Genomic DNA, 27,378 nt, shown 5'->3' with positions numbered 1-27,378 from the left:
AATAACTTTATAGTAATTCTTAAAATAAGGAGTGCGAGGCTGGGCGTGGTGGCTCATGCCTGTAATTCCAACACTTTCGGAGGCCGAGGCGGGAGGATCATGAGGTCAGGAGTTCAAGACCAGCCTGGCCAACATAGTGAAACCCCGTCTCTACTAAAAGTACAAGAATTAGCTGGGCATGGTGGTGTGTGCCTGTAGTCCCAGCTACTTGGGAGGCTGAGGCAGGAGAATTGCTTGAACCCAGGAGGCGGAGGTTTCAGTGAGCCAAGATCACACCATTGCACTCCAGCCTGGCGACAGAGCGAGACTCCGTCTCAAATAATAAATAAATAAATAAATAAATAAATAAATAAATAAATATTTAGAGATAAATCTAACAAAACATGCAGGAGCCATATGATGAAAACTATAAAATGCTGATTAGATAAATCAGAGAAGACCTAAATAAATGGAGAGAAATACTGTGTTCATTGATTACAGGCATGAGCCACCTTGTCTGGCCTAAATATTTATTTTTTAAAAAATATTTGCGGCTATTGTAAATGGTATTGTGTCTTCCGAATTCAGCCAATACAGATGTATACCATAATTTTATAACTGCATGGTATTTTGTTGCACAGATTAATTTATTTACTTGGTACTCTATAATTGTGCCTTTATTTTTTTAATCTGGTTTTTCTCTGTTGTTAACAATGTTTTAATGAATATTGTTGTACATATCCTTTATCCATTTGTCCAATATTTCCCTTCGGATAGGTTTCTAAAAGTGAAATTGCTTGGACAAAAAAGTATGAACATTTTGAATTTTGATAAATATTGTCCAGCAGTCACCCAGAAAGGCTATACTAATTTCTCTTCTCACCAACTATGTATGACTGGAAATTTTCTCATATCCTATCCTTGCCAATACTGGATGTCATTATCTTTTGTCATAATCTTTGTCACTCTAATTTTTTTTTTTTTTTTTGAGATGGAGTCTCCCTCTGTCACCCAGGCTGGAGTGCAGTAGCAACATCTTGACTCACTGCAACCTCCACCTCCCAGGTTCAAGCGATTCTCCTACCTCAGCCTCCCGAGTAGCTGGGATTACAGGTGAGTGCTACCATACCCAGCTAATTTTTGTATTTTTTAGTAGAGACAAGGTTTCATCATGTTGGTCAGGCTGGTCTCAAACTCTCGACCTCATGATCTGCCCACCTCGGCCTCCCCAAGTGCTGGGATTGCAGACATGAGCCACCACGCCCGGCCTGCCACTCTCATTTTAATATTCATTTCTATGATTGTCAGTAGGCTGAAATTGTAGTACATTATAATTACAATCCATTGCTGAATTCAATTAGTTGATATCTATTTTTAAATGTTATATGGATATTTGTAGGTGAGCAGCGTGGTCTATTTTGCTATTTTGGTAAAATATGGATGTATAAAATTTACCATCTTAGCCATTTTTAAGTATATAATTCAATGGCATTAAGTACATTCACAATATTGAGCAACGATTACTGCTATCCATTTCCAGAACCTTCTCATCATTCCAAACAGAGACTCTGTACCCATTACACAATAACTTCCCTTTCGTCCCTTCCCCAGTCCCTGGTACTCTGTCATACTTGCTGTCTCTGCCTCTGTGAATTTGCCTATTCTAGGTATCTCATATAAGTGGAATCATAACAATATTTGTCCTTTTATGACTGACTTACTTCACTCAGCATAATGTTCTCAAGGTTCATCCATGATGTAGCATATATATGAATTTCATTCCTTTTTAAGGCCGAATAACTTTCCACTCTATGTATACATCATATTTTGTTTATCCGTTCATTGCTTCTCTGTTGATGGACATTTGAGTCACTTCTACCATTTTGCTGTTTTGAATAATGCTTCTATTAAGATTGGTATGCAAGGATATGTTTGAGTTCCTGTTTTCAATTCGTTTGGGCATTTACCTAAAAGTGAAATTGCTAGATCATGTGATAATTCTATGCTTGACTTTTTGAAGAACATGCCACACCATTTTCCACAGCAGCTACGCCATTTTGAATTCCCACCAGCAACGCACCACATCCTCCCAGAGTCTGCGCCCCAGAGCAATAAACTCAAGGACTGGAAAGCAGGGGAACTCCATACAAATACAGTTCTCCACACCCTTGCCAATGCTTGTTTTTTTTTTTTTTTTTTTTTTTTTTTTTTTTTTTTTTGGTTGGGTTTTTTTTTTTTCTTCTGTATATATAAAACGGTCATTCCAATGGGTATGAAGTGCATGATCTGTTTTTTTAAAACTATCTTTATTAGATTTTAGTATCAAGGTTAAGCCATCCAATAAACTGAGAATCTTCCCTTCTATCTCCATGTTTTGGAACAGATTAAATAATATAGATATTTTCTTTGTAGGTTTGAAAAAACTTATCAGAAGAACCATCTGAGCCAGACATCACTCCCTCGGAGCTAGTTCTTTGACAACTGTCTCTATTTCCTCACTGGTTACAAATATAAGCAGTTTTTCTGATTCTTCTAGAGCCTTTTGAGTCATTTTTATTTTCCTAGAAAACCAGGTGTGACACAGGGGACTCAGATTTTCTTTTTTGGTATAAATAAATATATATATATGACATTTATCATTTCTAATATTGTCTCTTTTTTATCTCTTTTGAGATTAGCTTTCCCAATTATATGTTTGTTTGTTTGCTTGTTTTCTCTCCAAAAACAAGCTCTTGGATTTGTTTGGAGTTCCTCTGCATTCTGGTCATTGGGTTTATTGCTCTGGGGAGCAGATTCTGGCAGGATCTCCCACTGGGGTCACAGTGGGACAGCCAGAGGTCGTGCTTAAGGGAGGGCTCTAGAGCCAGACGGTCTGAGTTCAAGTCCTCATTCCTTACTTACTAGCTATTTCACTTTGAATAGTTATTTAGCCTCTCTGTGTTTCAGTTTCCCCATCTATAGAACTGGGGAGGGAGGCAGAGATAGAACCTTCCTCATAAGCTTAATATTAATATTAAAAAGTTGATATTTCTTAAGTGCTTAGAAGAGTAATGCCTGGCACATAGTAAGCACTATATAAGTTTTCTCTTTTCTCTTTCTTTTTTCAGCCAAAGTCTTGCCCAGGCTGGAGTGCAGTGGCACCATCTCAGCTCACTGCAACCTCCGCCTCCCAGGTTCAGGCGATTCTCCTGTGTCGGCCTCCTGAGTAGCTGGAATTACAGGCACCTGCCACCATGCCCAGCTAATTTTTTGTATTTTTAGTAGAAATGGTTGGGCTGGTCTCGAACCAACCATAACCATGTTGGTTGGGCTGGTCTCGAACTCCTGACCTCAAGTGACCGACTCGCCTTGGCCTCCCAAAGTGCTGGGATTACAGGTGTGAGCCAACGCACCCAGCCATAACTTTTCTTAAATACAGCTAGACTTCCCCCCAGGGTGCTAGAAGCCTAGGTCGCTTAGGAGCTTCTCCATTTCCCAAGGTGCGTTCTGCACCTTTCCACTGCTTCCACTAATTAACTGCCTCTTATTTTACAGAACCACCTCTGTGCAGAAAAGCAACCACCTTGTTTTCTATTTTGCTGCCTGAGACAACCACATTCTCCTCCTACACCCAAAGGCTCCCATGGAGAGCTCAGGTCAGTGTGGTGGGGGGGAAAGGGGTCTAGTGAGCCTGCTGCCGAGTGGGGAAGGCCCTTCTCATGGGTGAGGATGCCTCTAGGGCTGGCAGGACCCCCTGCACGTAGACAGGCTGCAAGGCCACAGTTCAGGGATCCTGCCTAAATGTGAGAACATCTTGAGAGTTGGACATCTACACACTTGCACGAGGCTCCAACTGCTCACTGGACACTGAGCTTAACAACGGGAATAATGACAAGAATAGTCACAATTTATTGCCAAATACTTGTGACTATTTAACAAAAACCTATATAGCACTTATAATGGATTGAGGAGGGATAAAAGCACTTGACGAATATTAACTCATTTAGTCTTGGTTAACCCCCTAAGATAGGGATTATTACCCTCGTTTTACAGAAGGGGAAATGGAGGCATGCCAGGGGCAGGTACTTTTCCCCTAGTCACATAGCTATTGAGTGGTCAAATCAGGAGTGGAACCCAACGATCTAGCTCCAGTGTCTAGGCTTAATGATTTCAGTATGGATTGCCTTGCACAAATGCCAGAAGGATTCTGTGAGGTGGGGCTAGCACTATGATTATCCTCATTTTTCTGAAAGGGAAACTGAGGCCTGGAGAGGTTATATAATTTGCTCAAAGCCACACAGCTAGTAAGTGGCAAAGCCAGAACTGGGGCCTAGTCTGGCTGATTTCAAAGCCTGGACTCTTCACCCTATGTCAACTTGGGACAACAGGGAAAGATGACCGACCCCCAGCAAGGTGTGCATCATCTATTGGTCACCTGGAAAGTCAAAGATCACACCTTAGGCCACCAAGCCAAGACTCTAATTCCCCTAAAGATCCCTGTCCTGAGGAAGGGAAGGGCACCCCCTAGGCATCAGCTGCTCAGTTGTTAATATTCCTATGACATAAATTCTTTTGACGTCCATCCATCCATCCATCCACCCATCCATCCATCCATCGAGAGCCTCGTCCAATCAGAAGAAGCTCCACGGAGTCAGGCAACCCCAGTGAATCCTGGTGTTACAATATTCTGGGTCATCCATAACCAGCTGGGGTTTGGAGTGGGAGGCTTGGGATGGGGAAGCACTGTGAAAATCTGCTAAATACAGTCAGGCACTGCATATTGGCAACGTTTTGGTCAATGACGAGCCTTATAAACAGCAGTGGTCCCAAGACAGAGTACCATATTTTTACTGTGCCTTTGCTATGTTTAGATACGTTTAGACACACAGAAACCATTGTGTTACAGTTGCCTACAGTACTCAGTGCAGTCACACGCTGTGTAGGTTTGTCGCCTAGGTGTGTAGCAGGCTATGCCGTGTAGGTTTGTGTAAGTGAGCTCTGCGATATCCATACACTGATGAAATTGCCCCATGACATATTTTTCAGAACATATCCCTGTAGTTAAGTGACACATGAAGGTATTTCAAATCCAACTTACTTTGCACTCACTTTGGAACAATAATTACATGCCATGCTGTCTTTTAGGAAAAGAGGTGCACCAATAAAGGTTTGTTGTATGTAAGCAATAGAAACTAATGTGGCCAATTTAATTTTTTAAAAATGTGGCCAAGCATCAAAGGAAAAGCTGAAGCACCAGACACCAGAAAGGGCAGGGAAAGCGTAGCCCTGCCACCAGGACAGAGAGAGGTAGGCAGGGTCCTTGGAGAGCACATCAGCCATCCTTCCCTCCTGGCCATTCTCTGCCCAAGCCTGAGAGAGAGACAGAGACAGAGAGTATCAGTCCTTGGGCAGCCTGGTCCTGTGCCCACACCAAGGTTGAAGCTAAGTAGGCACCTGGGTCACAGTCCCACCAAGACTGCAATGAGCAGGGAGGGACGCTGGGCAGGTGAAGCCACTGACTTCCCCCTCCAAAGGTATGGCAGATGACTCCCAGATCCAATGGGTAGAAGGAAACATCCCCAAATCAGGATGATTACCCTGGCAACTCAGAAGAGGAGTTCATCATGACCAGGACTGCAGTTGTCTTTCCACGTTATGACTTTTTTTTTTTTTTTTTTGAGACGGAGTCTCTCTCTGTCACCCAGACTGGAATGCAATGGCGCCATCTCGGCTCACTGCAGCCTCCGCCTCCTGGGTTCCAGTGATTCTCCAGCCTCAACCTCCCAAGTAGCTGGGATTACAGGCGTGCACCACCATGTCCAGCTAATTTTTCTGTATTTTTAGTAGAGACGGAGTTTCACCATGTTGCCCAGGCTGATCTTGAACTCCTGATCTCAGGTGATATGCCTGCCTCGGCCTCCCGAAGTGCTGGGATTACAGGCGTGAGCCACCGCGCCTGGCCTATGATTGTTTTTAACACTCTCCACCTTCTCACAGCTCTTAGAGTCCTCCCGTCCTACAGTTAAGAAGAGGGGTACCTGAGAAGTAAAATATTTATTTCAGGGTATGCAAAAGAGCAATATTTCAGGGGCACCAAGCTGTTGTTATTTTGCCATGCCTGCAAACAGGGGTAAGATTGCAAAGGTTTTCCAAACAATCTGAGCCTTTATACTGCATAGGGGTAAGGAGGATCAGGTGTAGGCTGGAAGAGGTGCATCTGGGTACTGGAGGCCCTCTAGGTGTGGCTTTCTGTGATTGGAGAGGCAATATGTGACAAAGGGAAGGGCTCTAGACCTGGAATCTATCAAACAGGGAGAGAATAGTATTTGTCCTGCCAAACTCACAGGGTGCTTGTCAGAATCAAGTGAGATAAGACATTGGAAAACACTTTGCATATCCATGAGTCAGTCAGAGAACAGTAGCTGCTTTAAAAGCAAACGGCCCCAGATGTCAGAGGATTAAGACAAAACATGCTTATTCTTATTCTCACTGCAGTCCAATTTGAGCTTCAAGCAGACAATGAGACTTATTCCGTCTTGTGCAAAGGGAAGGGGAGTATGGAGGACAGTGCAGGGAACACAGGCCTGTGAGTGACTTACATCATTTCCACCACATTCCATTGGCCAGAATGCAGTCACATGGCTTTTATCTAACTGCAGAGGAGTTTGGGAAATGCAGTATTGCTGTCTCTTGGCATCAAAAATGAACTTGGTTTGGTGAGCACATAGCATCACCTTACCATACCTATGGAAGACTCTCTGTGTGTACGCCTTTCAAGTGCTATTTAAATGTTATGTATTCAAGGAGGTGAAAGATCTTTACAAGTACAAAACACTGCTAAAAAGAAATTATAGATGACATGAACAAATGGAAAACAATTCCAATGCTCATGGATTGGAAGAATCAACATTGTTAAAATGGCCATACCACCCAGAGCAATCTACAGATTCAATGCTATTCCTACCAAACTACCAATGTCATTTTTCACAGAACTAGAAAAAAGTATTCTAAACTTTATATGGAACCAAAAAAGGGCTCAAATAGCCAAAGCAATCCTAAGTAAAAAGAACCAAGCTGGAGGCATCACATTAACCTCAAACTATACTACAAGGCTACAGTAACCAAAACAGCATGGTACTAGTATAAAAATAGACACATAAACAATGGAACACAATAGAGAATCCAGAAATAAAGCTACATGCCTACAACCACCTGATCTTTGACCAAGCTGACAAACATAAGCAATGAGGAAAGAACTTTCTATTCAATAAATGGTGCTGGGATAACTGGCTAGCCATACGCAGAAGAATGAAACTGAACCACTACCCTTTCCCCATATACAAAAATTAACTCAAGATAGATTAAAGATTTAAATGTAAGACCTTAAACTATATGAATCCTAGGCAATACCATTCTAGACATCAATCTTGAGAAAGAATTTATGGACTAAGTCCTCAAAAGCAATTGCAGCAAAAACAAAAATTGACAATTGGGACCTAACTACACTAAAAAGCTTCTTTTTGTTTTGTTTTGTTGAGACAGGGTCTCGCTCTGTTACCCAGGCTGGAGTGTAGTGGCGCAATCTCAGCTCACTGCAATCTCCACCCCCCAGGTTTAAGTGATTCTCGTGTCTCAGCCTCCTGTGTAGCTGGAATCACAGGCGTGCATCATTACGCCTAGCTAATTTTTGTATTTTTAGTAGAGATAGGATTTTGCCCTGTTAGCCAGTCTAGTCTCGAACTCCTGGCCTCAAGTGATCCACCCCTCTCTGCCTCCCAAAGTGCTGGGATTACAGGCATGAGCCACCACACCTGGCCTACACTAAAGAGCTTCTGCGCAGTAAAAGAAATTATCAACAGAGTAAACACACAACCTACAGAATAGGAGAAAATATTCACAAAGTATGCATTCCAACAGAGGTCTAATATCCACAATATATAAGGAATTTACGCAACTGATTATGCAAAAAACAAATAACCCCACTTAAAAAAATGGGCAAAAGACATGAACAGACACTTCTCAAAAGAAGACATACAAGCAACCAACAAATATGGAAAAATGCTCCATGTTACTACTTATCAGAAACATGAAAATCAAAACCATCTCACAGCACTCAGAATGGCTACTAGTAAAAAGTCAAAAAACAACAGATGCTGGCAAGGCTGTGGAGTAAAGGGAATGCTTATACACTGTTGGTGAGAATGTAAACTAGTTCAGCCACTGTGGAAATCAGTTTGGAGATTTCACAAAGAACTTAAAACAGAGTTACCATTCGACCCAGCAATCCCACTACTGGGTATGTATCCCCCAAGAAACAAATCATTCTATCAAAAAGACTCATGCACTTGCATGTTCATCGCAGCACTATTCACAATAGCAGAGACACAGAATCAACCTAGGTGCCTGTCAACAACAGACTGGATAAAGAAAATGTGTTGCGTATACAACATGGAATACTATGCAGCCATAAAAAAGGATGAAATCATATCCTTTGCTGCAACATGGATGGAGCTGGAAGCTACTACACTAAGTGAATTAATGCAGGAATGGAAAACCAAATACTGCATGTTCTCACTTACAGGTGGGAGCTAAACTTTGGGTACTCATGGACACAAAGATGGCAACAATAGAAACTGGGGGGTACTAGAAAGGGGAGGGAGGGAAAGGGGAAAGCGTTCAAAAACTAGTTAGTTTGGATACTAGTACTACTCACAGTTGGGTACTATGAGTAGTACTATTATTAGTAATAGTACTCATAGTACATAGGTGATGGGATCATCCATACTACAAACCTCAGCATCAAGCAATATACCCAGGTAACAAACCTGCACATGTACCTCTTGAACCTAAAATAAAAGTTAAAAATGTTTTAAATAAAAAATAAAAGCTTTAATATTAATAATAATATTAATACCTAATTAGTAATATCCCACATTCCTGGATGCAGAGGAGGATAATAATAATGGATGCCATTTATCTATTGACTATTTGAGTCATCAAGGATGTCAGACCTGCATATCATATATCAACAATGCTGAGTCACTGGAGATACAGGAAATATCCCATTTCTTTCTTTCATTTAATCAAATCAAAACCAGCTTCAGTCTCTCATTTTCCAAGGTTAGGATGAACTCTAGCATCATTCACTTGGAGTGCTTTCCCCTCTGTGGGAGTTTGTAAAAGCTCAGGGTTTATAAAGTCTGGGTAGTTGGAAAAGGCTGTGGTCTCCAGTCCATGATGGCTGCAGCCACCAGAATTGCTTGGCCAGACTTGCAAGGTCCAGAGGGAGATAGAGCCTGCCTTGGGGGACAGTCTCATGCTCTGGTGAAGATGGCTCAGGAGACCATTGCTGTGGCATCAGAGGCACAGGGTTCAGTGCTTAGCGGCGCTCATTTGACCTTTGCCACCACTGGTAAACTTTGTCCCAGCTGGTCTCATTTTCCTCATTCCCTGGAACCCTATATCTCTTGTGCTCTCACAGTCTTAGGGAATCCAACCTCCACCCTTGGGCTGGGCCACTCTCCTCTTTAAAAGCATCAACCTTCTTCTGCACTTAGACAATCCAGCTTGATTGGCTCAATCAACTTGCCAGGAGCCTCAGACTGAAGTGCCTCCAGGGGCCAGGCAGAGGATGTCAATGAGTGAAACCGAGGCATGGGGAACTAGAAAGACCTAGAGAAGCTGTGCTCATCTAAGAGGGCAGTTGCTCCCCACCCCCTACAATTGTCACCTGTGAGAAGAATCTAGGTTCAGTGTCAACAGATTGTCAGATTTTCAAGAGATGCCAGAAACCCAAACTGTTATGCAAAATCTCCTGACTTGTAAATGTTGGCAGCTAATTCATTGCTTTCTTTTCTTTTTTTTTTTTTAAGACACTATACAAGCCCAAACAAAACACATAGCAAGCCAGATGTGGACCAAAGCCTGAGAGTTTGTTTTAGCTACCCAGACATTCAAAAACAAAATTTATTTGAAGTGGTCTCCCAGGGCTACTGGCAACTTCTCTATTTTTGTGTGAAACACAAAAACTCAACTTCCCTTGCAAAGCAAGGGGACCTAGGCTCAGAAGACAAAGGCTTGGCTGCACTTCTGATGAGGGGAATGAGAGGAAATCACGTTTGTCACAGTTTTCAGCCTTTCCGTGCAAATATGCAGTGGAAGACAGAATAAGAAAGAGTAAGAAGGAAGGAAAAAAGAAAGGAAGGAAGGGAAGGAGAGAGCGAAGGAGGGAGGAGAAAGAAAAAAGACTTAGCACTAGCTAATGTTCTAATAACTAATCCTGCATTAACTCATTAAATCTTCATGCAAGGTAGAAATGCATAGACGGAGGAAAGACTGTCACTAACCTTCAAGCCAAGATAAATGATTTCCTCGACAGTCTGGGGAGATGATGCTCTGCCCAGCAGAGGGACCAGGTGGGCAGATGCGGCTGTAACACCCTGTCCACGCTCAGCCTGGAGGAGATTCAGGACCAGGCCTAGCCAGGGACAAGTGTCTCACAGGGAACATGTGAGAGCCAGGAAGAAAGTGGGGGCTTCAGGGATGTGACCCCCATAGGCGTTGCACGGGTCTGAGGAGGGGCCAGACCATGGGCACTAGCATCTATGGTGACTTGGCCTAAAAAAATTTTAACTCTTGGATTGCAATCTGCCAATTTTTAAACGTGTTATCTCTGTTCTACTTACTTCCAAAGGAATCTGAGACAATTCAGATGTAGATTAAATAGAATATAAAGCAGGAGCACCAAAAAGGACCAAGAAGAGAGATCCCTGTCACATGAGATGAGCTAATTTTTGAGACTGGGCCCCAATTTGACCATAAGTTTCCTGATAGCCAAGTCAAAGAGGAACCCTTGAGGCACGTGGTTTGTGTTGTCTAACGATTAGAGAATACACACTCACCTATAATGGCAAACTCTTGGTGGGAGCTAATTGCAAAGAGGAATTTATTGTGTGAGGAGTGTTTCCCATACTTCCTGTCTGAGTCCGGATCTGCCAAGAAGCAGACACCAAGTTCAAGGATTTATTCGGGGAAACACTGGTGTGACAGAAACGGAGAGGGACCTGGGAGAGCAGCTGTCAGACCCTGGTACAAATCTGACTCCGAATGAAGGAGAAAAGGAAGAAGGAGCAGTGGAAATGCCTTGGACTGATGGGAGTCCAAGAAAAGCTCAGCAGGGCAGTTGGAGAAGCTTGAGCATCTCCTGGGGAAGGGCCTGCTTTAGAACCCACTACCATACCCCGTATTGGCTGGGAAGTGTGGCTCAGCAGAAAGTGATGGATTTCACAGCTGTCTTAGTCTGTTTGCATTGCTATAATATAAAGGAACACCTGCAGCTGGGTCATTTATAAAGAAAAGAGGTGGCCGGGCGCGGTGGCTCAAGCCTGTAATCCCAGCACTTTGGGAGGCCGAGACGGGCGGATCACGAGGTCAGGAGATCGAGACCATCCTGGCTAACTCGGTGAAACCCCGTCTCTACTAAAAAAATACAAAAAACTAGCCGGGCGAGATGGCGGGCGCCTGTAGTCCCAGCTACTCGGGGGGCTGAGGCAGGAGAATGGCGTGAACCCAGGAGGCGGAGCTTGCAGTGAGCTGAGATCCGGCCACTGCACTCCAGCCTGGGCCACAGAGCCAGACTCCGTCTCAAAAAAAAAAAAAAAAAAAAAAGAAAAGAGGTTTATTTGGCTCAGTGTTCTGCAGGCTGTACAAGAAGCAGAGTGCCAGCATTTGCTTCTGATAAGGGGCTCAGGGCTCAGGAAGCTTCCACTCCTGGTGGAAGGGAAGCCAGCATGTACAGATCACATGCTGAGAGATGAAGCAAGAGAGAGGGGGAAGGTGCCAGGCTCTTTTTAACAACCAGTTCTCAGGGGAGCTAAAAGAATGAGAACTCACTCACTACCACAAGGATGGCATTCATGAGGCATCCGCCTCCATGGCCCTAACACCTCCCATTAGGCCCCACCTCCAACACTGGGGACCAAATTTCAACCTGAGATTTGGAGGGTCAAATATCCAAACCACTACAACAGCACAACAGCTGGGGACCTGCGTCCATTAAACTCCCGGTCGTGGGAGATGAGCGAGGTACATTCTCACAGCTACCACACTTCCCAAATGTCAGTTGCTTATTCTTGTACCACTTTCATGGTTGTTTTTTTTTTTTTTTTTTTTTTTTTTTCCATGTCAGTGTACCACTGTTAAAGAAAAAATTTATTCTGACACTTGTTAAAATGGTAAGGAAGACTTATCCAAGGCTATTGCATTAGGAAAGAGAAACCAGGCTCAACGTGGAACAAGGAAAAGCCAGTTGGGGATTTACAGCCAATGGGCAGAGTGAAGGGGTCAGTGGATGGTAAATTCCTAAGAGGGGACATCAAGGGTTGGGGCATTCTTGCTAAACTGAGCTAACGGGACTCTTGCTAGAGGTAGGACAAATTCTCGTACATGTATAAATTATTGTACATGAAGGGGTGCAGGAGATATCAAGGGTGGGGGATTCCAACCTAAACTGATTTGGCAGGATTCTTGCTAAAATTGGGATGGGCAGGCCAAAGACAGGAAAGGAGCCAAGGCTGAGGCCCGGTGAAGACGAGGGCTAAGAGGGGGCCGAGTAAGGTTTGGTCCAGGAGAGAGTCTTTGTTATCACCTGTCCGGGTATGGATCTGACATGATTCTTCAAGTTGACTTTAGATTTTAGCTTTATACTTGGATGGAAGACTACCGGAAAGCACAGGGTGCTGTAGGCTTCAAAAAAATAAATAAATAAAATAAATAAGTTTTAGCTTCATGCATGGATTGAGGAACTATTAAAAATAATGGCAAAGGCCGGGTGTGGTGGCTTACGCTTGTAATCCCAGAACTTTGGGAGGCCGAGGCGGGCGGATCACAAGGTCAGGAGATGGAGACCATCCTGGCTAACACGGTGAAACCCAGTCTGTACTAAAAATACAAAAAATTAGCCAGGCGTGGTGGTGGGCATCTGTAGTTCCAGCTACCTGGGAGGCTGAGGCAGGAGAATGGCATGAACCTGGGAGGCGGAGCTTGCAGTGAGCCGAGATCGCGCCACTGCACTCCAGCCTGGGCGACAGAGTGAGACTCTGTCTCAAAAAAAAAATAATAATGATAACAAAAACTGCAATTACTTTTGCACCAACCTAATAGTTTTTTATATATATAATATATCTATTTGGAGGATATATATATTTCATACATATATTTGGAGGATATATATATTTCATATACATATTTGGAGGATATATATTTATGTATATTGGGAGGATATATAATTTCATATACATATTTGGAGGATATAGATATTTATATACATATTTGGAGGATATATATATTTCATATACATATTTGGAGGATATATATATTTCATATACATGTTTGGAGGATATATATTTATATATGTATTTGGAGGATATATATATTTCATATACATATTTGGAGGATACATATATTTATATACATATTTGGAGGATACATATATTTATATACATATTTGGAGGATATATATATTTCATATACATATTTAGAGAATATATATATTTCATATACATGTTTGGAGGCATATATGTTTCATATACATATTTGGAGGATATATGTTTATATATATTTGGAGGATATATATTTCATATACATATTTGGAGGACATATATATTTATATACATATTTGGAGGATATATATATTTCATATACATATTTGGAGGATATATATATTTCATATACATGTTTGGAGGCCATATATGTTTCATATATATATTTGGAGGATATATATTTCATATATATGAAAATACATGTATGTATTTTCGAACATGCATTACAATAAATGCATAACTATTCAAATTTTAAGGTTGGTTGTATGCCATCTAAAATTGTCCTGCATACCACCAGTGGTACACATACAGCACTTTGGGAAATGCTGGTTTTACAAAGAACACAGAAATGTGGAAGGAAAGGCTATATTCCAGCCCTGGCTGGCATGCTGGCTGTCAGCTCTTAGTAGATTACTTCGGGCACCTCTTGAGGCTCAGAGAAATGGCTAAAGACATTCTCAGGAGGAATGGAGGTGGGACGAGGGTGAGGCTCAGTGGACTGAGTTTCCTCCCACCCCTACTACTTCCCAGACGTGGAGCTGGACCTCCAGAGGAGCGTGCATGCTGTGCTCCGGGAGCTCAGCACCCAGGCCCCTGCCCTGCAGAGCAACCAAGGTAAGAGCCAGCTGGCGGCAGCGGCTGGTCCCACTGACCTCCACCCAACCCCAGCCAACAACACACACACACACAGGAAAGGGCCCCGGCCTGGAGCTCATGGGGCAAGGGTCTTCTCGCCAAACCCCTTTCCTGCTGGAAATACCTAGAGCCTGAAGGACTGAGAAGGCTTCTCTGCTCCCTAGTTCAACCCTCCCAGCAACTGCCGCAGAGCACGTTGGGGATCTGCCACCATTTTTCTTTCCTTTTTTTTTTCTTTTGTTTTTGAGATGGAGTCTTACTCTGTCACCCGGGCTGGAGTGCAGTGGCGCAAACTCGGCTCACCGCAACCTCTGCCTCCCCGGTTCAAGTGATCTGCCTGCCTCAGCCTCCCGAGTAGCTGAGATTACAGGCATGCGCCACCACACCTGGCTAATTTTTGTATTTTTAGTAGAGATGAGGTTTCACCATGTTGACCAGGCTGGTCTCGAACTCCTGACCTCAAGTGATCCGCCCGCCTCAGCCTCCCAAAGTGCTGGGATTACAGGCGTGAGCCACAGCACCCAGCCTGCCACCCTCTTTGTTAACCACCTTCCCTAGCTTCACTTTCTTTTTTTTTTCTTTTTTTTTTTTTTTTTTGAGACGGAGTCTCGCTCTGTCGCCCAGTCTGGAGTGCAGTGGCTGGATCTCAGCTCACTGCAAGCTCTGCCTCCCAGGTTTACGCCATTCTCCTGCCTCAGCCTCCCGAATAGCTGGGACTACAGGCGCCCGCCACCTCGCCCGGCTAGTTTTTTGTATTTTTAGTAGAGACGGGGTTTCACCGTGTTAGCCAGGATGGTCTCGATCTCCTGACCTCGTGATCCGCCCATCTCGGCCTCCCGAAGCGCTGGGATTACAGGCTTGAGCCACCGCGCCCGGCCCCTAGCTTCACTTTCAAACTTAATTCCCCTCAGCACTCCAGGCCTGCAGGACTTCCAGAATGTGGCTGGGGGCACACACCTGCAAGCACTGCTGCTCTGTGATCCACATGCATACACCTGTCACAACCTGTCCCCACTGGTGTCCCACCTGCCTTCCTTTCTGCCCTGGGAATTCACTGTCCACAAAGAGCTACAGATCAGAACTCCCACCTTAGGAGGAGCCCACCCAGGTGCCCAGGTGCACCTGGAGCCAAGCGCTGGTGGCAGGGTCAGACCTGCGGCTGGTCGGAGCTGCGGCTGGGGCTCCAGGGCTCAGGGTCCTGCTCAAAGGGGTCTCCTCTAAGAGCTCCTTCCCACCTGGTCATGCTGGGCTCCCCTTTCTCCTGGCCCAGGCATGTGGAGGTGGTCCCTGCACAAGAAGGTCGAGCGAGATCCTGGTAAGAGCCCGGCGCTGGTCCGCATTCTGCTCAGAGAACTGGAGAAGGTGAGTTCCTGGACCTCAGGAAGGAAGACGGGGATGAAAGGAAGAGAGGGGCCAGTTGGGCAGGGGCTCAGTCCTGGCAGCTGTATGTCTCCCAAGCTTTGGTTGCCTGCATAATTTTTATCATATGCATCTCCCTCCTGTACTTTTACGTAAGCAATATTTTCTTTACATCGACTCTCATTGTGTTACTTGAATAAACATCTTTCAAAAAGAAGCGCCATAATGCGACCACAAATGGAAAATCCATATCACTTGTCAGAAACAGAAGGTGCCTATACACATCAATATACGATTGTTGACATTTCTCAAAATTATCCTCGGGCCACCTACATTATCCTCCACACCACCCAATGTCGTGCTTGCAGCTGTGTGGGAAACACTGCACTCAAGGATGGCTCGAAGCTGGGGACTTGTTTGTGGCTTTGCTGCGACTCCTACCCTAACTGAATTTGGGCCCTCACCTGCAGAGTTCTCTGAGGCCCCCCCGATGCTCCCACACCCTCCCCAAGGGGCTTCCTCACCTGTGTGCCCTTGCCTCCCCACTCCTCTATCCAGAGCAGACAATGGCCCTTTGCTCTCCCCCTGGCTGCCTTCCACCCCATCTCCTGCCCACCCCCAGCCTAGACTGCCTCTTGCTAGGAGGTGGGGAGTCCCCCAGCCCAATACCTGTCACGTGATCTCCTGTTTTCCAGGCGGAAAGCGAGGACCTCCGGCATGTCATCATTCCCTTGCTGCACACTGTAATGTACGTGCTCACCAAGGTGAGCCGGGGACTGAGGTCGAGGTGGTACTGGTGACCTGCACGTGACCGGGCCGGACACTGTCCTTTCCCCTTAGTGGGCAGTCAGTCTCTGCCAGGATCAGCCTAGAAAATCCCTTGGATTACCCGCCCTAAACTGGCTTCTAAGCGCCAGCCACCCCCTTTCCCTCCTATATGGAGAGAGAACTTTGGAGAGACAATGGCCTTGAATGGCAGGATGAGGTCTTTGCATTTGCTCCTGTGTGCGATGCAACAGGAGACATCGCTGATCCCTACACAGAGAAGAGACATGATACAGATGCGGTGAATGTTTCAGGAAGAGTAATCGGGAGCTGTGTGTTGTCGCAGGGGGTGGGAGTGGTGGTTAAGGAAGGCAGGAAGAGCAAGTCTGGGGTTGCCGTAGAGTCCAGGGTCAAGACGGGGCTTAGCTCCAGCAGAGGCAGAGGGCACAGGGAGGTGGGGAGGGAGAGGGGGGCCTCCTGGGCACTGTGGAGCCCAGGCCTGTGGGATGCAAGGAGGAGCAAAGGAGACTGAGGAAGTGCCTCCGAGGTTTTGAGCCTGGAGAACCGCAGGAATGTGCTTCCCTGATAGAGCAGGAGGGCTGGGAGGAAGTTGATTTGCTTGCAGAATTGATGCAATGAATTTTTATCTTGGTAAGTTGGGGCGGGGCAACAAGGGGATGTCTTACAGGTGCTGGGAGAAGAGGCTGGAAGGTGTGGGTTTGGGAGAGAGCTGTGAGCCCAGGTCTGGCTGTTAGGCCTGACCTTTCACCTCTTCTCCCAAGCCCCGCCCCGGAAACTCCCCTGGGACCCTTCACCTCCCCCTCCTCCCTCTCACCTCCCCCTCCTCCCTCTCGCCTCCCCCTCCTCCTTCTTACCTCCCCCTCCTCCCTCTCACCTCCCCCTCCTCCCTCTCACCTCCCCCTCCTCCCTCTCACCCAGGCCACAGGAATCACAGAGGAGCTCTACCAGAGAATCTACGCCTTTTGCACGAGGTTACTGACCCTGCCCACCCCCTACTGCACAGTCGCCTTGGACTGCGCCATAAGGTTGAAAACAGAGACGGCCGTCCCAGGTGAGAGTCACCGGGCATCTTTGTCTCCCTGCTGCACCTCCAGCACTGCCCAGGGTCTTTCCTTTTTCTCCAGGATACCAGGGGGCTCAAAAGCCTCCACACGTTCTGTAGGAAGGTGGAGAATGGGAATCAGAGAGACCTGGGGGCTGGTTGGCCAAAGTGGTCTGGTTTGCAGGGACCCTCTACCAAAGGATGGTCATTGCCGAACAGAACTTGATGAATGAACTGTATCCCTACCAGGAGAGGTGAGTGGCCCCACAAAAACTGCTCCCTTCAGCCTCCTAAAAGTGTTGTGGCGTTAGTGACTGCTCCCTGGCAGGAGGACAGAAGAGGAGGCTGGATTAAGAAGAGCCCTAGCAGAACTCCCCAGCCCTGGCATTTGTCCGGCAGTGGAGTGCGTTTGCAGTTCCAGGTTGGCGCCATATTGTTTTCTGGAGACCACTGAACACAGCATAGGTTTTTCTTCTGAGGCTGGATTCGAAGCTACCTGGCTCACGTGCAGAAGGTGGACATGACCTCGGGGCCACTTTGGAGCTCTGTCATTGCACCTCCATCCTGCCCTTGGCCATGATGCAGCATCGTACCAGCCAGGCGGCCAGAGGAGACTGCAGAATAGCCATAGCGGAAGGGCTCAGGCGCAGGTGCACAGTGAAGCCCGAGGGCTTCCATGGGAGACGCCCAGCCCCTTAGATAAGACTGAGGAAGTGTCCCCTGCTCGTGCTGGGGAGAGGGGTGAAGAAATTGGGAGTGGCACCTCCCTTTTCTACAGGCACCTCCACTAACTTGGCCCTAAAAGGCACAGCTTGAGTTTGGGGTGTGAGGTGCTATGTTCATGAAAGATGCAAGGATGCCCAGGGCACCCAGAGGACTTAGCATGGGAGAGGTGGGGAGACACAGTGGGTGAGGAGGAGGGAGTAGGGGAGGTCGGATCTCTGGTGTGATAAGAGTGATGAGAGAAGAGGGGATCCACTCAGAGCTCAGAATTCCAGTTCTGGCAGGAAGGATTTGGAGTCCCTCCTAGAGGGTGACCTGGTCCCTGGGCCAGGATGCTGAGAGAGGGAGCAGGATTGAGGCTGGAACTTTCCTAGACACGGGACTAGGCCTGCTGTCTTCTGTGGACAGTGATTAGAGCTGCCCCTCTAGAAGGGCAGTGCATGCTCTTATTTGCCACAGTCCTCACCATTCCCTATTGTCATCCTACCTAGAGACTTTCGAATCTGAGACCCCTCTTTTCAGCAGGATTAAATTACTTGGGGGTGCTGCACAGCTCTGACAGCGCCCATCCAGTGGCCCCTCTCCCATTAGTTACTATCAATCCCACTGCTCCCCTCTGCCTCTGCCCTCAGAGTGTTTCTCTTCGTGGATCCTGAGCTGGTGTCTGCCTCCGTGTGCAGTGCTCTGCTACTGGAGATCGAGGCGGCCCAGGAGCAGCAGACACCAGAGGCCTGCATGCGCCACGTGGTCTCCCACGCCCTGCAGGCGGCTCTGGGGGAAGCCTGTCACGCAGGCGCTCTGCACAGGAAGCTGCAGGTAATGGCCCTGCCTGCAGCCCCTTGTCAGTTCCAGCCCTGGTCCCTGGATGCCCGTACCAGCTGCTCACCCTGCTCGTCCTCCTTCTCCTGTTTCATATCACCTTTTCCCCCAAATCAAAAATTCATACATTTTGGCTGGTCACGGTGGCTCCCACCTGTAACCCCAGCACTTTGAGAGGCTGAGGCGGGCGTATCACCTGAGGTCAGGAGTTCGAGACCAGCCTGGCCAACATGGCGAAACCCGGTCTCTACTGAAAATACAAAAACTAACTGCCGTGGTGGCACATGCCTGTAATCCCAGCTACTTGGGAGGCTGAGGCAGGAGAATAGCTTGAACCTGAGAGGTGGAGGTTGCAGTGAGCCAAGGTTGTGCTACTGCACTCCAGCCTAGGTGACAGAGCGAGACTCCATTTCAAAAAAACAAAACACAATAATAAGATATAAGATAACACCAGTATTCCTAGCAGCAGGGTGAATACATGTCTCAGTCCTGAAAGCAGGCATCTGGGTCACCACAACAGTAGCTACTACATCATCTCACTCGGAGTCAAAGCCACAGTGATTGCAGTGACCTATAAGAGCCTGGTGTGGTGGCTCATGCCTATAATCCCAGGTACTTGGGAGACTGAGGCAGGAGGATTGCTTGAGGCCACGAGTTTGAGACCAGCCTGGGCAACATAGTGAGACCCCATTTCTACAAAAAATTTTTTAAAATGCCAGGCGTAGTGACATGTGTTTGCAGTCCCAGCTACTCAGAAGGCAAGAGGATCACTTGAGCCGAGTTCAAGGCTGCAGTGAGCTTTGATTGTACCACTTCACTCTAGCCTGGGCAACAGAGAGGCACCCCATCTCTAAAAATAAAACTGTCTACAAGAACCTCATCTTGAGGGCCTTGATCTGTTTCCACCTGTCTTCATTTCCTCTCTGGCCTGTCTCCTAACTTTCCCTCTCATTTCCTCTGCTCCAGCTAAACAAGCCTCTTCATTTTTCTCCCAACATGCGCACGCCTGATACAGTTGCACCCCAGGGCCTTTGCACTCACTGCTCCCTATGCTTGGAACATTCTCTCAGATACCTGCATGACTCACTCTTTCACTTCAAGTCTTCACTTTTTTTTTTTTTTTTTTGAGATGGAGTCTGGCTCTGTTGCCCAGGCTGGAGTGCAGCGGCGCAATCTCGGCTTACTGCAAGCTCCGTCTCCCAGGTTCACGCCATTCTCCTGCCTCAGCCTCCTGAGTAGCTGGGACTACAGGCGCCCGCCACCACGCCCGGCTAATTTTTTGTATTTTTAGTAGAGACAGGGTTTCATCGTGTTAGCCAGGATGGTCTCCATCTCCTGACCTTGTGATCCGCCCGCCTTGGCCTCCCAAAGTGCCGGGATTACATACATGAGCCACTATGCCTGGCCAAGTCTTTACTTAAAAGTTACTTTCAACCGGGTGCGGTGGCTCACGCCTATAATCCCAACACTTTGGGAGGCCAAGACGGGCAGATCACTAGATCAGGAGATTGAGACCATCCTGGCCAACACGGTGAAACCCTGTCTCTACTAAAAATACAAAAATTAGCTGGATGTGGTGGTGTGTGCCTGTAGTCCCAGCTACTCGGGAGGCTGAGGCAGGAGAATCGCTTGAACCTGGGAGGCAGAGATTGCAATGAGCCAAGATCACACCACTGCACTCCAGCCTGGGTGACAGAGCGAGACTCCGTCTCAAAAAAAAAAAAAAAAAAAGTCACTTTCTTAGGGAGGCTTCCCAGATCTCACAATTTAAATAATTTAGCCCCTCCCTCAAATTCCACATCCTCCTTCTCTGCTTTATTTTCTCTTTGGTGCTTACTGTTGTTATGTACCATACCATAAATTTTACTTATCTTGTTGATTGCCCGCTGCTCCTGCCATATACACACACGACAATAGGAGCTCCCAAATTTTTGTCTTTTCGTTTGCTGCTGTTATCCCAGGCCCTACAACAACGCCTGGTGCGGTGAGCTGTTCTAAGTGCTGGAGACGCAGCTGTGAACGAAACACAAAATTCCCTGACTCCCGGGAATTCACAATCTAGTGGGGGCTAGAACATGGATCCAAGTGCTGGGTGACACTTTCAGGAGGTGGGCGTCAGCGGCCATCTCTGCCCCTCTGGGTAACAGATGATACAGACCAGCAGTCTCCCGCTATTAGCCTGTGAGGGGCAGAGGGGAACCCCCACTTGCAGGGCAGGTGTGGGGCCCTGAATGTGAGATCCAGAAGCCTTGGGGGGAAGCTCTGCCAGTCCACCAGGGGCAGCGGGGAGGTGTCACCTTGGGCTGCCAGGGCCCTGTCGACTTGGCTTAGGAGCTGGGGTGCATGGGCGCTGGGCCAAGACCCAGGCTCTGCGCCCCTCCGGGACAGGCCAGCCCTCGCCACACCCTGGAGCAGTATTTCCACGCCGTGGTGGCCGCCGTGGAGCAGATGGCCAGTGAGGCCAGCCCGAGCCGGGAGGGACACGTGGAGAGGCTGGAGGAGATTTACTGCTCGCTGCTGGGGCCCGCGGCGGGGCGCAGAGGTGGTAAGCGATGGGCGATTGGGGGACCCTGCCAAGGGTCCCGCGGGTGCAGCTCACTGCACCGCAGGGGGCGCCAGAGAGCAGTGCTGGACCTGCCTCTGTCTGGGAGGCAGGAGCCTGGGGAGTGGGGGCAGCCTGCGGATTTGCTAAGACCGGGACTAAAGCGGCCGGTAATTAGGCCGGGAGCGGTGGCTCAGGCCTGTTATCCCCCCATTTTGGGAAGCCGAGGCAGGCGGATCACCTGAGGTCAGGAGTTCGAGACCAGCCTGGCCAACATGGTGAAACCCTTTACTAACGTAGTAGATGGTTTAGTCAGCCGGGCGTGGTGGCGGGCGCCTGCAGTCCCAGCTACTCGGGATGCTGAGTTAGGAGAATCACTTGAACCCAGGAGGCAGAGGTTGCAGTGAGCCGTGATCGCACCACTGTACTCCAGCCTGGGTGACAGAGCGCAACTCCATCTCAAAAAAAAAAAAAAAGAAGGCGGGAAATTTGGTCCTGATAACAGCTGTTGCCCACAGAGCCCCTACTATACTCCAGTTGCTGTTCTAATCACCTTACATATATTTAAATATATTGCCTATACTGTATTAAATCAATGAAACCTCACAGTCAACTTATAAGCTGGAAACTATTATTATCCCCATTTTACAGAGGATGAAACTGAGTTAGAAAGAGGTTAAATATCTTGCCCAAGATCACCCAAGGCAGTAAGTGGCAAAGGCAAGATACAAATCCAGGCTGTCTAGTTCACCACTCAGCTGTAGTAATCAAAGGATTTGATCGTCCAAGGACCAGAGTATCTAAAAGAGCAGATGAGTCAACGTCGTCTATATCTGGTATCATAGAGTTTTAGTCCTCACCCTTCCCTATTTGCATATTTATAAGATAATGCCTTATCTTATGCAAGGCATAATGTAGGTAAGATAATGCCTACCCTGACACAAGCCCCATGTGGATGGGGGCATCTGAAATAGCCCAGAGAAACATCCCGAATATGTGTTTCCTGGCTGTTGTAGGATGGTTCTGATTTGGGTCCCGTTTCATGGTCACCCAAAGTATCATGGAATGTGTCAGCCTGCATGTCCCAGATACGCATCGTCTCTGATCGTGCACCTGTAGTTATAAGGCATGGGGTTAAGGACTGGAATCCACTGGAAGAGGTTAGTGTGCCAGGCCCTGGGTTTGAACTTGGCAGCCCAGGTTGGGTGAAGGCCCCAGCAGTTGGGTGAGGTGGGCGGGATAGTCCCTGCCTCAAGACTCCATCTTCGAAGTTTTCCACTCTTTTGCTTTAATATTCTACACTGCCTCGGATCCCACATAGAAAAAGCTGCTCCTGCACCCCAAGCTGGAACAAACTGTGGGGCCAATCTGGCTTTGCTCCCCTTGTGGGCCCCTTGCTAACACTCACCAGTGACTCTGCGTGGATCAGGCAAGATCATCTGGGCTGCCCCCAAGCCACATCCAAGGGCACCTGTCTCCTGCCCAGACTTGCCCTGTGCATTTATTTTATTTTATTTTATTTATTTATTTATTTATTTATTTATTTATTTATTGAGACAAGGTCTCACTGTGTCACCCAGGCTGGAGTGCAGTGGCGCGATCATGGCTCACTGCAGCCTTGACCTCCTGGGCTCAAGTGATCTTCCCACCTCAGCCTCCCGAACAGCTGGGACCACAGGCACGCGCCACCACACCTGGCTTAGCCCTGTGCATCTGAATGACCAGGCAGCAGCCCCGTCAAGCCCCTGTGGCTGTAGGGGGCAGTATGGAGCAGTGGTTATAAGCACTGTGTTGTGGGTAAGAGCAGGGACTCTGGAGCTGAGCTGCCTGGGTTCAAGTCTTCACTGTGCTATTTACTATGTGACCTTAGGCCAGTCATTCAACCTCTCCGTGTCCTGGCTCCTTCCCTGTAAATTGAGGATAATAATGTCACCCATTGCCCAGGGCTATTGGCAGGATCCAGAGAAATGATTACACTGTGTGCCAGGTGAGTAGAATAAGGCCTGGCAGGGAGTAGGTGCTCAGTGAACACTGGCTGCTCTCCCCTAAGAAGCTTGCAGCCTCAGGAGGGGGAAGCCACAGCAATATAGAAATAAAACAAGAATACAGAGCCAAATCCTAAGGCCACATGTGAGGTGTGCCCAGTGTGCAGACAAAGTCTGCTCGGAGGGAATGACCACCACGGGCCGCTGGAGTGGTCAGAAAATATTCTAGAAAGAGGAGCAGGAAGAAGCGCTGGTCTTGGTCTCTCCCCTGGACTGCCCGGGGTTCCTACTGCCCCCAAACTTTGCTGATGAGTTCTTGTCAGCATCACTGACAGCAGCGAATGTTAATTGAGTGTCTGCTGCGTGCAAGATATTGGAAGCAGCCCTGAGAAGGGAAGGGGTCTCTCTTGCCTCGTCTGGATGCAGGCAGGGCATTTTAAGAACAGCGGGGAAGCCAGTCTGGTGGCTGCACAGGGCTGAAGGCGTGGCCAGCATAGGAGAATAGGTTGGAAAAGGCCTTGTGAGCTGGTTTGTGAAGACCCCCTAAGGGCTGAGCTAGGCTTAAGGAAACATAGCTACTAAGCATTGTTGGACAGGGAGGGGACAGCTGCACTGTTGGGCCCTGGATGGGCTGGTGGTGGCAGAGATGGAAAGGCAGATCAGATGTGGAGAGAGTCCCTGCCACCCCTTTAAGACCCCGCACAGGAGCTGAGCAGGATGGGGAGGGCAGATGGGGAGGGTCCCATGGCCTCCTCCATGGCCTCCATAGCCTGTTCCTTTCTGCAGGTGACCCTGTCCAAGAACGGCCACCAAGCATTCCCCTGCCCAGCCCCTACATCACCTTCCACCTGTGGACCGGCGAGGAGCAGCTCTGTACGTGCCCCTGCAGCTGTCTGGAAACAGTGGTATATGTCTGTGTCTGTGTGTGTGCATATGTGTGCATGTGTGTGTTTGTCAGTGTGTTTGTGTGTGTGTGTCTGTGTGTGCATGTGTGTGTCTGTATGTCTGTGTCTGTACATGTGTGTGTGTGCATCTGTGTGTCTCTGCGTCGGTGTGTGTGTCTCTGTGCATGTTCATATGTGTGTCCTTATGTGTCTGTGTGTCTGTCTGTGTTTCTGTGTGTGTGTGTATCCTCTGAGGAGGACTGGTTGGAATCAGGAACATAGCCCTGCCAGCCTTACGCGTCCTCACTGCCCTCGTTCCCCCATGCCAGGGAAGGAACTGGTGCTCTTCCTCCGCCCAAGATCCCAGCTGCGTCTCAGTGCTGACTTGGAGGTCTTGGATCTGCAGGGCCTCCGGCCAGACCGGGAGTTGGCCCGGGTTTCCGTGCTGTCCACGGACAGCGGCATCGAGCGGGACCTTCCCCCGGGGGCTGATGAGCTGCCTGCACCCAGCAGCCCTGAGATGGAGCGAGCTGGGCTGAAGCGCAAAGGGGGCATCAAGAAACGTGCGTGGCCCCTGGACTTCTTGATGCCTGGCGGCTGGGACGGGCCCCCAGGGCTGCACCGGAGGACAGGCAGGCCCGGTGGGGATGGGGAAGTGCTGCCCGGTGTCTCCCGGCTGCACACAGCCCGGGTACTTGTGCTGGGAGACGACAGGATGCTGGGGCGCCTGGCCCAGGCCTACCACAGACTCAGGTGGGGCTCCAAGGTGGGGACTGGTGGCGGGCGCTGGTCAGGGGCACAGGTGGGCCTGGCATGGGCTGGTGAAGGATCACAAAGCGGCAAGAGAGGGTCGGGAGGCAGAGGCCAGGGTGGGACAGAGGAGGATGCCACACAGTGGCAGCAGCCGTCACAGAGCACCGCAGTCCCTGCTTTGTGTTTGTTAGCTCCGTGAACCCTCATCGCCATCCTGCGAGGGAGACATTACTGTACCCATTTTGTAGATGAGAAAGCAGAGGCTCAGAAAGATGACACAAATTGCCCAAGGTCCAGAGATAACAAATAGCAGAGCCGAGTCTCTTTGAAGCCAAGCCCCGCCCCTAACCTCCTCTGCTTTGCTGCCCGTTGCTAGGAAACGGGAGACCCAGAAGTTCTGCCTCACTCCCAGACTCAGCCTGCAGCTCTACTACATCCCCGTGCTGGCACCTGAGGTGACTGGACCGCGGGGAGGCGGTGGCGGGGCAGAGACAGGGCAGGGTGGGCAGGGACACACCTGCAGCCTCGCATCCCCCACATCCCCGGCGCAGGGACTAGAAAAAGCATCCTTAGGATGTGGAGACGGGACAGACGTCAGCAGTCTTCTGTTTCAGAGGCTGCAGACCGTGCTCTGGGGGCTGAATGTGGCCAGAGATTGGGTCTCTCTCGATGGCAGCCTGCTTGCTGCTGATATTCATTTTGTTTTTGTAGGTAATGGAATTAGTTGCAAAGTTCTCAAACACAGGGCTCTCTCTCTCTCCCTCCTTCCCTCCCCTCTCTCATACACACACATACACACAAACCCCACACTTTCTGGTATGACATGAAAGGAAATTTCAGTCAGTGAAGTCCATTGATCTAGTAGGGGGGACAGACCCACACTTGCAGGTCTTACTTCCTACTGCACACACCACTTCCTACTGCACACGCCACTTCCTACTGCACACTCCACTTCTACTGCACACTCCACTTCTACTGCACACGCCACTTTCTACTGCACACGCCACTTCTACTGCACACTCCACTTCCTACTGCACACTCCACTTCTACTGCACACGCCACTTCTACTGCACACGCCACTTCTACTGCACACGCCACTTCCTACTGCACACTCCACTTTCTACTGCACACTCCACTTCCTACTGCACACGCCACTTCTACTGCACACGCCACTTCTACTGCACACACCACTTCCTACTGCACACTCCACTTCTACTGCACACTCCACTTCTACTGCACGCTCCACTTCTACTGCACACGCCACTTTCTACTGCACACGCCACTTCCACTGCACACGCCACTTCCTACTGCACACGCCACTTCCTACTGCACACGCCACTTCTACTGCACACGCCACTTCCTACTGCACACGCCACTTCCTACTGCACACGCCACTTCCTACTGCACACGCCACTTCCTACTGCACACTCCACTTCTACTGCACACTCCACTTCTACCGCACACACCACTTCTACCGCACACACCACTTCCTACTGCACACGCCACTTCTGCTGCACACGCCACTTCTACTGCACACTCCACTTCTACTGCACACTCCACTTCTGCTGCACACGCCACTTTCTACTGCACACGCCACTTCCACTGCACACGCCACTTCCTACTGCACACACCACTTCCTACTGCACACTCCACTTCTACTGCACACTCCACTTCTACTGCACACTCCACTTCTACTGCACACACCACTTCCTACTGCACACTCCACGTCTACTGCACACACCACTTCCTACTGCACACGCCACTTCTACTGCACACGCCACTTCTACTGCACACACCACTTCCTACTGCACACTCCACTTCTACTGCACACTCCACTTCCACTGCACACACCACTTCCTACTGCACACTCCACTTCTACTGCACACACCACTTCCTACTGCACACGCCACTTCTACTGCACACTCCACTTCCTACTGCACACGCCACTTCCTACTGCACACACCAGTTCTACTGCACACACCACTTCTACTGCACGCTCCACTTCTACTGCACGCTCCACTTCCTACTGCACACGCCACTTTCTACTGCACACTCCACCTCCTACTGCACACTCCACCTCCTACTGCACACTCCACCTCCTACTGCACACGCCACTTCTACTGCACACGCCACTTTCTACTGCACACGCCACTTCTACTGCACACTCCACTTCTACTGCACATGCCACTTCCTAATGCACACGCCACTTCCTACTGCACACGCCACTTCCTACTGCACACGCCACTTTCTACTGCACACGCCACTTTCTACTGCACACGCCACTTCTACTGCA

General features: G+C 48.5%; 1 protein-coding gene across 9 annotated transcripts in view; it reads left to right on the top strand.

The window, feature by feature from the left end:
• PIK3R6 (phosphoinositide-3-kinase regulatory subunit 6) overlaps positions 1–27,378 on the top strand; it is a 67,639-nt gene that overhangs the window by 14,149 nt on the left and 26,112 nt on the right. For 4 of the 9 annotated variants that reach the window (XM_065532766.2, XM_065532765.2, XM_074018570.1 and 1 more), the window contains exons 2-13: positions 971–1,092; positions 3,514–3,614; positions 14,088–14,171; positions 15,463–15,554; positions 16,247–16,315; positions 17,256–17,388; positions 17,564–17,633; positions 18,735–18,918; positions 21,310–21,466; positions 24,235–24,321; positions 24,662–25,085; positions 25,462–25,540. In XM_065532766.2, the coding sequence (XP_065388838.1) occupies positions 3,602–3,614; positions 14,088–14,171; positions 15,463–15,554; positions 16,247–16,315; positions 17,256–17,388; positions 17,564–17,633; positions 18,735–18,918; positions 21,310–21,466; positions 24,235–24,321; positions 24,662–25,085; positions 25,462–25,540 (1,392 nt within the window). In that variant the 5' untranslated portion in view covers positions 971–1,092; positions 3,514–3,601. Of the gene's footprint in view, positions 1–970; positions 1,093–3,513; positions 3,615–14,087; positions 14,172–15,462; positions 15,555–16,246; positions 16,316–17,255; positions 17,389–17,563; positions 17,634–18,734; positions 18,919–21,309; positions 21,467–24,234; positions 24,354–24,661; positions 25,086–25,461; positions 25,541–27,378 lie in introns of those variants that run through there. The other 5 variants (XM_074018569.1, XM_045375335.3, XM_074018574.1 and 2 more) reach the window with 4 other exon arrangements.

Source organism: Macaca fascicularis, chromosome 16, assembly GCF_037993035.2.
Source record: "Macaca fascicularis isolate 582-1 chromosome 16, T2T-MFA8v1.1".
Taxonomy (NCBI): Eukaryota; Metazoa; Chordata; class Mammalia; order Primates; family Cercopithecidae; genus Macaca; species Macaca fascicularis.
Note: the sequence above shows the minus strand (reverse complement) of the source record. Positions and strands in the feature narration are given on the sequence as shown.